Source organism: Penaeus monodon, chromosome 12 (genome assembly GCF_015228065.2).
Source record: "Penaeus monodon isolate SGIC_2016 chromosome 12, NSTDA_Pmon_1, whole genome shotgun sequence".
Taxonomy (NCBI): domain Eukaryota; kingdom Metazoa; phylum Arthropoda; class Malacostraca; order Decapoda; family Penaeidae; genus Penaeus; species Penaeus monodon.
The window spans coordinates 17,869,947-17,883,897 of record NC_051397.1 but is presented as its reverse complement, the minus strand read 5'-3'; the positions used below and the strand labels follow the sequence as shown (position 1 = coordinate 17,883,897).

Genomic DNA, 13,951 nt, shown 5'->3' with positions numbered 1-13,951 from the left:
CACCTCTGCAGATAGATAGGTTTATGCACCAATATCTATTCTCACACACATCACCATAAAGAGGAAATACTGTGCAAACTGATATTTACCCTAATACTCTAACCTTACTTCAAACTACGCAAAAGGGAATACTTTACCAATTAACACTATTGCTAAAACAAAATCTGCATTATAGACAATATTTTTTAATTGACTGAAGCACATGCAATGTAATGAACCAAGACTGAATGCAAGAGTTCATATTAAAGTTATAATATTACTTGGGAGAAATTACATACAACTTTCTCACAGATTTTTATTTGACCAGAAGAACCTTGTACTGAGAAGTTACAAAAGAAAATAAAAAAGGTACAAAGTACTAAATATAAAAGATGGACTGTGGATCATGAATATAGCCATCTGTAGGTACAGGCTGCACACCATGAGGATATTCCACCGTCTGCTCATTCTGAACACCAAGTCAATGTGAAGACATCACAGTAAGAATACAGTACACAATTCTGACAAAAAAGATTCTAAGCTCAACCAAAAATGATTTCCACTGAAAATGCCAGACCTAAAGCCAATATCATTCCTGGTGATTCTAGTTAGTACATTTGAGTCCAAATGTCAAAGTTACTGCAACCAAAGTTGACAGTATCTTTGAATGAAGACTAATGTTACATTCAACAATGTATTTAACTGTGAAGACATGCCACCAGAAGTATAAAGAACCATGGATACATTGTAAGGACAGCATAATCATGCATACCAAAGCAATATATTCTCACAGAAACATACTAATGGATAGTACTCACATGATGGCCAGAATAACTTGTACATACACTAAAAAGCATAGGCTTAGCCAGAATGTTAGCTTTATCCTAGTTAAGAAAACAAATGGGAATGTTGGCTTTAACCTTTGCACCAAAGTCCAAACTGCAGGACTGTGACACTGATAATACTGGACTTCTGACTTCATCAGATCTACAGCTTTAGAGAATGTGATAAAAGTGAAGGGACTATCCTAGTCTCAAGGAGAGGACAGTTGGTAGCTGCTACCTGTAAACTACATGCTCCAGCATCCACAAGCTCCAGCATAATCTAGATGCTATGTAATCCTCTTCAAAAGTTCTCAGGAATACTATTTTGCTGGTATTCAATACATTTTATTAAATGCTGTAAGCCATACCTTTGCAAACTTAATTGCCTGACTTTAAAACAAGTCAAATTCAGCTAAGTAAACTCACTTCAGTATACATGTTATTTGGTATGCATTTCTCTGAGGCTTGTGTTGTCATATTATATATTTCAAGTATAATATTCCAAAGATATTCCAAGTACTGTCTAAAGTATCACTGAGGGCAGAGGCAGTTTGTCATTTTGGGACATAAGACAGTGAAATCATGCAAAACACAAAAATGAGAAATCAAACTCTGAAGAAGGATGCATCCGTGTGCCAATGCTCTTTGTAACATCCTGTTTGCCAACAGATGGAAGTTCATGGTGCTCAAGTGTTTGCTAGGAGTGGTAGCAGGATTCTTGCATGACCCGAGGGAGGGGAGGGCTCCTTCATGACATTAGTTCCTGAGCAACCGAAGGCTTTCCTTTGTAAGTGTGTGTGTCTGTTGCTACCAATTTCCAATGTGCTAAGTAAAACTTCTTTTCAACAGATTTTGCCTATGATATTCATTTATTCTCTAAATTTCAGGGTATTACATAAAAGCCTAAATCACAGTAAACATCCGGAAATTTCAAGTTCAACAAAGCAACAAATATCATATAAAGAGGGGAGAGGGTTACCCTTGGGTACATTTAGAATTCCTAAACTAGCCTCCCATATCCCTTATGGCAGCAACAAATATGAGGACTTGGCTTATGCTTCCACATTGATGAGCTCCACATCAAAGATCAGAACAGAGTTGGGTGGGATCACACCTGGGAATCCACGTTCACCATAGGCATAGTCAGGGGTGCAAGTCAACTTGGCTTTTTGTCCAACAGACATCTGAAAAATATAAATTTACATCAAAGATGATATACTGTGGTCCTCAACTTTTAAGTCGGAGGCAGAATTTTCTTTATAATTATCTATAATGAGGTTAATTACAGACCAGGTAATTGTATAATTTTCTAAATTAACTCAGAGATAAATTACATTTCACCCGAGATTTTTCTGGAACTATAATCAAACATTCCAAGGTTTGGGATCAATTTTAATACCTGGGCCACTCCTTCATCCCAACCGCGGATCACTTCCCCATGCCCTATGCGGAACCTGAAGGGTTTTCCACGGTCACGGGAGGAATCAAATTTGGAGCCATCGGTAAGAGTTCCTGGAAAGTAGAACATGAAATGATTGACTATAAAAAAATATATAAACAATCGCCTTTAGCACAAAAAAATATTAATCAATCGCCTTTAGCACACACACAAAAAAAATAAACAATCGCCTTTAGCACACAATAAAAATAAACACAAAAAGCACAAAAAAAGTAAACAATCGGCTTTAGCAAAAAAAAAAAAAAAATTAATCAATCGCCTACTGCACAAGAAAATATAAACAATCGCTTTCTGCACAAGAAAATATAAACAATCTCTTTCTGCACAAGAAAATATAAACAATCTCTTTCTGCACAAGAAAATATAAACAATGCTTTCTGCACAATTAAAAAAATTATACAATGCTTTCTGCACAATTAAAAAAATTAAACAATGCTTTCTGCAAAAATTTTAAACAATCTCTTTACAGTAATTATAAACAATTCCTTTTGCTTAATTTTGTTATTTGTTGACTTGTGCTAAATTACTAAATGTTCAGGTGAAATTAAAAGTATTATTATTAAAAGAACATTCTGACTGGTTGCTTTTATTTATTACAAATTATTAATTGCAAGCTTATAAAGTAAACATGCTAATAATAATTTGGTAAGAAACAACTCCAGCCAATTACATTATACAAAAACAAGATCTACTAACCCGTATAATGAACTACAACAGTCTGGCCAGTCTTGGGAAAAGTTGTTCCTGAAATGAAGAGAAGTGTGAATTTTTTTCTTACTCTTTTAATAAAATTAACATAGTGAAGTTCCTTCATACATCATACTGACAAAACATTAAATAAAAAATGTTTTTACCCCACCCCCCCAACACATCCACTGGTTTTACTTCCCCCTCCGCCTACAATGCAACCAGCACAGCCTCTACCCCCCTCCCCACCAACACAACCAGCAGAGCCTTTATCCCCCTCCCCACCAACACAACCAGCACAGCCTCTACCCCCCCTCCCCACCAACACAACCAGCACAGCCTCTACCCCCCCTCCCCACCAACACAACCAGCAGGGGCTCTACCCCCCCTCCCCACCAACACAACCAGCACAGCCTCTACCCCCCCTCCCCACCAACACAACCAGCAGGGGCTCTACCCCCCCTCCCCACCAACACAACCAGCACAGCCTCTACCCACCAACACAACCAGCACAGCCTCTACCCACCAACACAACCAGCACAGCCCCTACCCACCAACACAACCAGCACAGCCTCTACCCCCCCTCCCCACCAACACAACCAGCACAGCCTCTACCCCCCCTCCCCACCAACACAACCAGCACAGCCTCTACCCCCCCTCCCCACCAACACAACCAGCACAGCCTCTATCCCCCTCCCCACCAACACAACCAGCACAGCCTCTACCCCCCTCCCACCAACACAACCAGCAGGGGCTCTACCCACCAACACAACCAGCACAGCCTCTACCCACCAACACAACCAGCACAGCCTCTACCCACCAACACAACCAGCACAGCCTCTACCCCCCCCTCCCACCAACACAACCAGCACAGCCTCTACCCCCCCTCCCCACCAACACAACCAGCACAGCCTCTACCCCCCTCCCCACCAACACAACCAGCACAGCCTCTACCCCCCCTCCCCCCCCCCACCAACACAACCAGCACAGCCTCTACCCACCAACACAAACCCGCACAGCCTCTACCCCCCTCCCCACCAACAAACCAGCACAGCCTCTACCCACCAACACAACCAGCACAGCCTCTACCCCCCCTCCCCACCAACACAACCAGCACAGCCTCTATCCCCCTCCCCACCAACACAACCAGCACAGCCTCTACCCCCCCTCCCCACCAACACAACCAGCACAGCCTCTACCCCCCCCTCCCCACCAACACAACCAGCACAGCCTCTATCCCCCTCCCCACCAACACAACCAGCACAGCCTCTACCCCCCCTCCCCACCAACACAACCAGCACAGCCTCTACCCCCCCCTCCCCACCAACACAACCAGCACAGCCTCTACCCCCCTCCCCAACACAACCAGCACAGCCTCTACCCCCCCCCCACCAACACAACCAGCACAGCCTCTACCCCCTCCCCACCAACACAACCAGCACAGCCTCTACCCCCCCTCCCACCAACACAACCAGCACAGCCTCTACCCACCAACACAACCAGCACAGCCTCTACCCCCCCTCCCCACCAACACAACCAGCACAGCCTCTACCCCCCCTCCCCACCAACACAACCAGCACAGCCTCTACCCCCCCTCCCCACCAACACAACCAGCACAGCCTCTACCCCCCTCCCCACCAACACAACCAGCACAGCCTCTATCCCCCCTCCCCACCAACACAACCAGCAGGGGCTCTATCCCCCTCCCCCCAATGCAACCACCAATGCTTCTGACCCCCAACACAATCATCAAATCTGCCCCCCACTCAGTCAAATCACAATGTTTCCTCCAAATCATTCAAAGATAAAATTCTCAAACATTAATTCCTGAGAACCACAAACCTTTCAGCTTACCTGTCCTCCCAGCCCTAAAGCAGGCCATTTTTAGTGATTCACCAAGGTCGATTTTGCTATTTGCCATTTGAAGAGTTCAATTTTAGATACCAGAAAATGTATATTTTACTACCATATCTCAAATACAAGTGTCAGTACAGTGCAAAGTAGAAAAAGTTATCATTTCTATGATGTACACAAGGAAATGGGAGAAAAGATTATGCGTAAATAAAACCCACAGAATCCATGTCATATACAATAAACCATAATAAGTATGAAGTATTTAGAAGTATCTAGATGTATAACTAGAACAAGGAGTGATATACTGACAATAATTACTACTTTACATGGTTTCATTCACAAGAAAGATGTGGGAAAACAAACCCATCATTGGCTCAAGCAGAGGAGTGTCTACTTGGGAAGTGAAGGGGCAAGGATGATACTGGTGTGGCTGAAAGGAATTAGCTGAATAGTACGAAATACCTTTGCAGATACAATGAAGTCTCAATAATAAAACAGTTGCAGGAAAAACAACTAGTTTCTGATAAATTTACCATCATTACTAGCAATTCAGGAAATGTGGACATTCAGAAAATAACCACAACCATAGCTGATGAGATTTTAGGAGGTTAAATGCAATTCCTTTAGCTAGGCACTCAACAGAATCATGAAATGAGAGAAAGAAAAGCTGGGTGCAGCAGAGAAAGCATGCAAGGGAAGAGGACAGAAAAAAAGGTGGTGGGGAGAGGGGAGAGAAAAAGGAAAGGGGGAAGGTGGGGGGGGGGGGGAATGGAAAAGGGGAAAGTGTCGTAAATAAGCAGAAAGTGAAAAGGGGAAGAAGAGAGTGGAGGGACGAGGTACAACAACAGAGGGAGGAGGGAGGAGGGACGAGGGAGGAGGGACGAGGTACAACAGAGGGAGGAGGGAGGAGGGACGAGGTACAACAGAGGGAGGAGGGAGGAGGGACAAGGGAAGAGGGAGGAGGGAGAGGGACGAGGTACAACAACAGAGGGAGGAGGGACGAGGTACAACAACAGAGGGAGGAGGGAGGAGGGACGAGGGACGAGGTACAACAACAGAGGGAGGAGGAGGAGGGACGGGGGGGAGGAGGGAGGAGGGACGAGGTACAACAACAGAGGGAGGAGGGACGAGGTACAACAACAGAGGGAGGAGGGAGGAGGGACGAGGTACAACAACAGAGGGAGGAGGGAGGAGGGACGAGGTACAACAACAGAGGGAGGAGGGAGGAGGGACGAGGGACAAGGTACAACAACAGAGGGAGGAGGGAGAGGGACGGAGAGTACAACAACAGAGGGAGGAGGGAGGAGGGACGAAGGTACAACAACAGAGGGAGGAGGGAGGAGGGACGAGGTACAACAACAGAGGAGAGGGAGGAGGGAGGAGGGACGAGGTACAAACAACAGAGGGAGGAGGGACGAGGGACGAGGGAGGAGGGACGAGGTACAACAACAGAGGGAGGAGGGAGGAGGGAGGAGGGACGAGGGACGAGGTACAACAACAGAGGGAGGAGAGGAGGGACGAGGTACAACAACAGAGGAGGAGGAGGGGACGAGGTACAACAACAGAGGGAGGAGGGACGAGGTACAACAACAGAGGGAGGAGGGACGAGGTACAACAACAGAGGGAGGAGGGAGGAGGGATGAGGTACAACAACAGAGGGAGGAGGGAGGAGGGAGAGGTACAAACAGAGGGAGGAGGGAGGAGGGAGAGGTACAACAACAGGGAGAGGGAGGAGGACGAGGTACAACAACAGAGGGAGGAGTTAGGAGGACGAGGTACAACAAGAGAGGGAGGAGGGAGGAGGGAGGAGGGACAAGGTACAACAACAGAGGGAGGAGGGAGGGACGAGGTACAACAGAGGGAGGAGGGAGGAGGGACGAGATACAACAACAGAGGGAGGAGGGAGGAGGGAGGAGGGAGGAGGGATGAGGTACAACAACAGAGGGAGGAGGGAGGAGGGACGAGGTACAACAACAGAGGGGGGAGGGAGGAGGGACGAGGTACAACAACAGAGGGAGGAGGGAGGAGGGACGAGGTACAACAACAGAGGGAGGAGGGACGAGGGACGAGGGACGAGGTACAACAACAGAGGGAGGAGGGAGGAGGGACGAGGGACGAGGTACAACAACAGAGGGAGGAGGGAGGAGGGAGGAGGGACGAGGTACAACAACAGAGGGAGGAGGGAGGAGGGAGGAGGGGCGAGGTACAACAACAGAGGGAGGAGGGAGGAGGGACGAGGGACGAGGGACAACAACAGAGGGAGGAGGGAGGAGGGACGAGGTACAACAACAGAGGGAGGAGGGAGGAGGGACGAGGTACAACAACAGAGGGAGGAGGGAGAGGGACGAGGTACAACAACAGAGGGAGGAGGGAGGAGGGACGAGGGACGAGGTACAACAACAGAGGGAGGAGGGAGGAGGGAGGAGGGACGAGGTACAACAACAGAGGGAGGAGGGAGGAGGGACGAGGTACAACAACAGAGGGAGGAGGGAGGAGGGACGAGGTACAACAAAAGAGGGAGGAGGGAGGAGGGACGAGGTACAACAACAGAGGGAGGAGGGAAGAGGGACAACAGTGAAGTCTATGAGTACAGTGGCTAGCAGGGGAAGTGATATTGTATTACAGCTTGACTCTTTATTGATGAAGAGTACAGCACAGTAAGGGAACACACGAGACAATGTCTATGGGTAAAGCGGTGAGTGCAGGGTCACATGTCCGGCCGACCCTCCTGAGGCGAAGGCTAGGCCGACCTTACCACATCGGGCACTGAGCACAAACTGTCAGGCACAGTCAGATATAAATCATCATCTACGCCCTCGCTGAGTCGATGGTTCCAAATTGGACTTGGAGCAATGTGGCAAACAGCCACATCGCCTATTGATATAGTTATGTATATGCTATATTGCTCGGCCACCTACTGGAGCCTCGCCCTCAAGGCGCCTTAGATTGGCCTCAAGGAGTGACCCCAGTCCTGATTTGGTGGTCATCTCGTTCTTGCCTGCATTGTTCTGGTGCATCTTCATGGCTGCTTGTCGTTGTCATTGTCCTCTTCCTGGTCCTTGGTGTAATCTGTCCATCCTCGACATCCACATATCCTCAAGTCTCGCACAGGTCCTCCTTGACTTCAGATTCATCTAGACTTCCTTGTAGTCCTCGTCCGGGCTAACTCAGCGGCGTCTCAACCACACATCCTCACAGATCTCGTCCAGGTCCTTCTCGGCTTCATGCTCGTACTCACGTCCTCGTAATCTTCATCTGGATCTACGGGCATCCAGGTAGGGGGCAGCATCTCAGGGCAGCTGATACCTGCGCTGACGAGCTCCTGGATTTTGATTGGATCTGCGGCGTCCAGGCAGGCGATGCCCCTTCACTCTATCTGGGGCATCTTATTGCCTGATCTGACGAACGTCCTGGTCTGCAGGCTTCTGGCGATCTTCCGGTGACATCCTTCCCACAGCATCCTAAGGTGACCGGTTCTGCAGTAGGGTCCTCCTTCGGTGCCGTGTCAGTTATTGTCAGTCCGACTGCTATATATAGTCAGGGAACCAGATCATACATGAAAGGGCCAGATAGTAAGAGAAAAAGAAAGGCAACAGAGAAGAGGGGGTGTTAATTACCACTAACCGGTTATTTATGTAAATTTGCGTTTTTTAATGTTTGTTTTTAACTTTTCCTTTTTTTTTTTTTTCCCCACGAAGATAATGAAGAAAATAGGAGAGGGAGATGTCAATAGCAATCCGCATGGACCTGGCTTGAACTACTAACCGTCTCTGATAGATATGAGACTAGATAAGGGAAACAACAAAGACAATCCACAAGGATTTACTTGAACCAATTATCGTCACATAGAAATAAATGTACTTTCATGTACGAGTCACTCATCACGACTGACAAAATCGCAGGCTAAAAAGATACATTATAGATTACGCCAGCAACTACGACAGCAACAAAAGCTATTAATGAAAATGTTTCAGTGTCTTTTGCTCTGCATGGATGAGCGAGGGTGTGTGTGTGTGTGTGTGTGTGTGTGTGTGTGTGTGTGTGTGTGTGTGTGTGTGTGTGTGTGTGTGTGTATGTGTGTGAGTGAGTGACAGCGAGTGTGAATGAGAGTGAAAGTGGGAGTGACCTCACACAGAGAATGAATCACAAACACGAAGATTATGTTCAATATAACAAAACTAGATATATTAAATTATTTCAACTATCACATTCAATTCAACATTTAATGATATCCTACAGAATATCCGCATTAATGAATGGTAACGTGAAAAAATATTTGCAAGCTTTTTAGCATGCAAATCTTCTCAGGGTCAGAAAATCTGAACTGCTGAGGTAGTCATGTCTAGCTATGCATGTCAGACTTCAGTGAGGGGGGATCCTATACCCAAAATGCCGTACATGACTGAAGCGACTCGAGCCAGGGAAATCTATAAATAACCTGCTTTTTTCTGCATATCTGTGATGGTTGCTTGTGACATTTCCTACGGGTATCTATTACACGAATCACACAATCGCTTGGGAATTACCCAAAACATGCAAGCTACTTCAAGAGGGCGAGAAGGGTGTGATTAATATGCAAATAATGATTCTAGCTTAAACCCTAGTCTTACATTAATTAACACACGAAACTGCAGGTCAGACCGAGTCAAAGTTGCCAATCGAACGAATCTAACTTCAGAGTGGAGATCTATTAGGTAATTAAACGCAAACCCGGGTTATATCGGGCATCCCCGTGCTATGGGGATATGGGGGGAGATCCAACACTATAATCAAAATAAAAAATTTATATAAAATTGCGTTACAAGCTCCGTTCTAGCGCCAATAGAATGTGTCACCAATGAGCAATGTAACAGTGCTACGGTTAATCTCTAAGTAGTCAACAAAACAACCAAATTATGCAAAAAATGAGCAGTCCTCTCTTGACCCTTTCCACATCCCAACCGAGCAGAAGGGAGAAAGAAATATTTATGATTGGTATTCATGATAAAGAAAAAAAAACGTTGCAAATGAAACATTATAAATCTCTATTAATGAAAGATGTTAATTAACTACTTAACTAACAAACAATATTCATGTTTGTTGACCACATACCATGATCACACCGAAATACAATCTGTAGTCAAAAGAATAGTGTGAGAACGTACCAGTTGCTGTCACTCAGCACTTTTTACCCAGCAAAACCAATGGCTTAACACTTTTATGGGAGAAGGAAGGGGAAAGAAATAAGAGAAGGGCCTAAAACATGTACTCACCTGGTTTTGTAGACATGGTATGACTTCAGGAACGGTCAAGTGGTTTTCCTTCAGAAATTGTGCGTTCGTGCTGCGAGACCAAAAGGACACAGCGACCACCCTGACACCAGACTAAGTCTTTAAGAACTCTAGTACATTTGCTTCGCAGGGGTAGTCAACGTACCTACGACTCACAACACATGAAACGGGGTTAACACACACTAAGACTTGGCTTAGGGTAAAAGCGGTGTGAGGGGTCGCGATGACCCGCGCATGGTGACCGTTGAGCACAGACTGTCAGGTCAGGCGAGGTCAGATATAACCGTCACCTACGCCCTCACCAAGTCGATAGTTCCATATTGGAGGAGGGACAACAGAGGGAGGAGAGAGGAGGAGGAGGGAGGGACAACAGAGGGAGGAGAGAGGAGGAGGAGGGAGGGACAACAGAGGGAGGAGAGAGGAGGAGGAGGGAGGAGGAGGAGAGAGGAGGAGGGAGGGAGGGACAACAGAGGGAGGAGAGAGGAGGAGGGAGGGACAACAGGGGGAGGAGAGAGGAGAGGGGAGAGAGGAGGGAGGAGAGGGGAGAGAGGGGGAGGAGGAGGGAAAAGGTACAAAAGAGAGAGGAGGGAGGAGGGAGGAAGAGGTACAAAGAGAGAGGAGGGAGGAGGGAGGAAGAGGTACAAAGAGAGAGGAGGGAGGAGGGAGGAAGAGGTACAAAAGAGAGAGGAGGGAGGAGGGAGGAGGGAGGAGAGGGGAGAGAGGAGGGAGGAGAGGGGAGAGAGGAGGGAAGAAGAGAGAGGAGAGAGGGGGACAGGAGGACGAGAGGGGGGAGAGAGGAGAAGAGGTACAAAAGAGAGAGGAGAGAGGAGACAGGGTACAGAAGAGGAGGAAGGGAGACAGGAGTACAAAGAGAGAGGAAGGGAAGGAGGTACAGAGAGAGAGGAGAGAGGAGACAGGAGGTACAGAAGAAGAGGAGAGAGGAGGTACAAAAGAGAGGAGAGGGGAGGGAATGGGAAAGAGTTCAACAAGCCTTCATATTCTCTGAATATCCTCCATTAGAAAGAAACATTTCATACCTGGTTACAAATGTTCAAAATAAAAGGAAAAAATATTAAACTTCTCAAGCATCAAACCATGTCACTTCAACATGCCTTCAGCACACTCCCACAACAAGGTCGCATAAAAGCTGGCATCAAGGTCATGCATAAATAAGTTGCATCAAGGCCATGGACATGGACCCTCAATAACCTGTACTTCTGAGCAAGATTTATCCTTGCTCTTTCTTCTTATTCTATCTTTCTTCTCAAACTACTCTTCCATGTTCTTTCCTTCTTCACTAATTAGAAACATTCAGAAAAAAAAGTATATATGCAATTATCACAGTCTCTTGCATCATCAAAATTGTTGGCAACACAATCCTTAATGGTGAAATCCAGAGGCTACATTCACCTTGAATAAATATCTAATAAAACCAGTTACTGCTTATCACAGCACTTTTTCTAACTTTACAAGTAAATGGATTGAGGAAGTTTGCATCTTCACAAAAACATGCAGCTCATGTAAAGAACCATCTCCCACCATTTTAACACCAATAAAGTAGTTAAGTGCATTTAAAGTGTGCTTGTAAGGAGTACAAAATAAAGATTTTCACATTATATTGGTAAGCTGCAAGAAAACTTTTTATACTAAATTTTAATTTCCATGAATGCAAAGCTAAGAATGTGTTATTTTCAATGTTAAATGCATTAGCCTTTATAACAATTCCTAAATACTTCTACTTTGTGAAGGTTATCAATGGAACCACATTCCCAAAGATTAGATCACCCAGTTTGAAAGGAATACATAAAACAAACCAACCTTAATCCTAGCCAATAGGGAGCTACCTTCACTTCTTACTTAATGGGAACTTGGTTATACAGCCTGTGGCAGAACATTAAAATTGCAACTTCTATTAATCTAGCTGTGAAGTCATCCTTCAAGTCATTTTAGCTCATATTATAAGACATTTTTGCAGTCCCATTAATAAAAAATCATTACCCTAAAGTGCAATATCTTACAACTTTAAATTGTTCCCATTTTGTGTAGTTCTCGGGTGCCAAAAAAGGGATCTTTCTAACCTTAGTCTGGGATACCACAATGGACAACATTCAGAGTATTTCAAAACTAATTCCTGGAGGACTGCTCTCAATTCTGTGGAAATATTTAAATGAAACTTAATGAAATAATTGTAAAATACAACTGTTAAATGTTCTGAAGTGTATTTCAAGCCACCACATGCTACTTATTCACAGCTGTATTTAGCAACAAAAAGTTCATATTCTGCACCACATGTTACATTTTGAACCCATGTATGCTGCCAAATGTAAGCTAACAAGGAGTTGTGGTGTGCTAAACAAATCCCTATGGCAAGGTCAAGCTTATTTTAACGAAGAGAACAAACTGGTACTTGAGTGAGGTTTGAACCCAGCTCATACTTCAAGATCACTGGCCAAAGGGATTTCTTAAACTGCTGAAGCAGAGAAAGAGAACCTCCTGAGCAAGGTGTTTGTGGTAACTGACTTTTCATATTTTTAGAATATGCTATGTGGTGGCAGCAGCATGCACCTGGTGGATACCCTCTCAAACGCCCAACAAAATGCTTCCAAAATAGGTGTGCTCTATGTGCCCCCCACCCTTCCCTTTACCCACCCTTACATCACTCCAGAAAACTCGCTGCACCCCTTTCCTTATCCCCGGAAAACCTCGCCGTAATGTCCCTTTTCCTGGACTCTACGTCACCCTTGGAAACCCTCGCCATGTCCCTTTTCCCCCAGCGACCTCCTTCACCCCCCCCCCCCCATCTCCCTTTGCTATCCCCCCTTTTTTGCATCCCTAAAGGAATAGCTCTTCCTCCCTACCTCTCACGCAGAAATTAAAAAATGCGTTTCTCCTCTGACAAGTAAGGCAATTGCCAGTGGTCCCGAGATTTTTTTTTTTTTTTTTTTTCCTTGTGGTCGAGGGAGGAGTGACCGTCCTTGAGGGGACATGCGCACTGGAATGCGGTTCTATTAAAATTCAAAACTCATTCCATCGCCATTCCGATACTTAGCTAAATATTCCGACAATGGTTCGTATCAAGGAAGAATTTTGACCCAGCTCACCTCCCTATCTCGAAGAGGGTTAGAGCCCTACCCCTGTTTAAAAGAGGAAGCGACCGGCACGAAAACTAAACTTTGACCGAGATCTATTCGGCCACGGGTAAGCCTTCACGCGGCGCTCCTCGAGGCCCATGCCAGAAGCCGGGAAAACACCTTCCTTTGACTATTCTCGAACCCTTGTACTTTACTAAAAGCAAGCTGTAACCCCTACATCGAGCAGCTCATGGCTGTAGCTTACCATTTCCCGGTGAAATGGTCTCCACTTGGACGCCCATGGTGCTGTGTGCTATCCTTCCCGGCCGGCCGCTGCGACTGAGCTTCGTGGCGCTTCTACTTGCCTCCTGCTTCTTCTTCTTCAACGCCAGTCCTGCCCTTTCAGGCGGTTCCCATATTGTCAGAGTGCGACACGAAGAAGTAAATGCTGTTATGCACATTCAAAGATACCGAGGGGGCAAAGAATCTACACTTTAGTGGAAACAAGATATTAATTAAAAGTATCGTCCGCCTGGCAACGCTGTGTGTGGTGTCAGGCCCCGGCAGAAAAGCGAAAAAGCGAAAACGCTAAATTGTAAAATAATATTCCTGTATTTTTTCCTCAGTACGAAGATTGGTCAATATATGTTGAATGCATGTAATATATCACGTTAAGATACAAGTCACATTTCTTGGGGCATTCAAAGTAGGCGGGAGCGTCCTTCCTCACAGATGAGTGGATGGGGATCCATATTTACCTATCTACATTTGCAGCATTCCACGTAAACTGGGTCCCATTTCTAGGCA

At 45.8% G+C, this 13,951-nt stretch overlaps 1 protein-coding gene across 2 annotated transcripts; it reads right to left on the bottom strand.

The window, feature by feature from the left end:
* Window positions 1–281: 281 nt before the first annotated feature.
* LOC119579354 (peptidyl-prolyl cis-trans isomerase Fkbp12-like) lies at window positions 282–13,688 on the bottom strand. Of its 2 annotated transcripts, XM_037927119.1 has the most exons (4): window positions 13,410–13,688; window positions 2,959–3,006; window positions 2,203–2,315; window positions 282–1,987 (listed from the first exon to the last, which is right to left on the bottom strand). In XM_037927119.1, exons 1-4 carry the CDS (start codon window positions 13,603–13,605, stop codon window positions 1,856–1,858), a joined length of 489 nt encoding a protein of 162 aa, XP_037783047.1. In that variant the 5' UTR covers window positions 13,606–13,688; the 3' UTR covers window positions 282–1,855. The 2 variants fall into 2 exon arrangements, with proteins under 2 accessions (XP_037783047.1, XP_037783048.1); XM_037927120.1 differs by lacking the exon at window positions 2,959–3,006 and having other exon boundaries at window positions 13,410–13,620.
* Between the last annotated feature and the right edge of the window lie 263 nt (window positions 13,689–13,951).

What these genes read in the sequence shown, in the direction of transcription:
- LOC119579354 (XM_037927119.1), bottom strand. Translation starts at nt 13,605, where the DNA reads ATGTGCATAACAGCATTTACTTCTTCGTGTCGCACTCTGACAATATGG. An exon ending in TGTTGTAGTTCATTATACGG is followed by an intron (nt 2,316 to 2,958) that starts GTTAGTAGATCT and finishes TCTACTTTCCAG; the next exon opens with GAACTCTTACCGATGGCTCC. An exon ending in GGGATGAAGGAGTGGCCCAG is followed by an intron (nt 1,988 to 2,202) that starts GTATTAAAATTG and finishes TATATTTTTCAG; the next exon opens with ATGTCTGTTGGACAAAAAGC.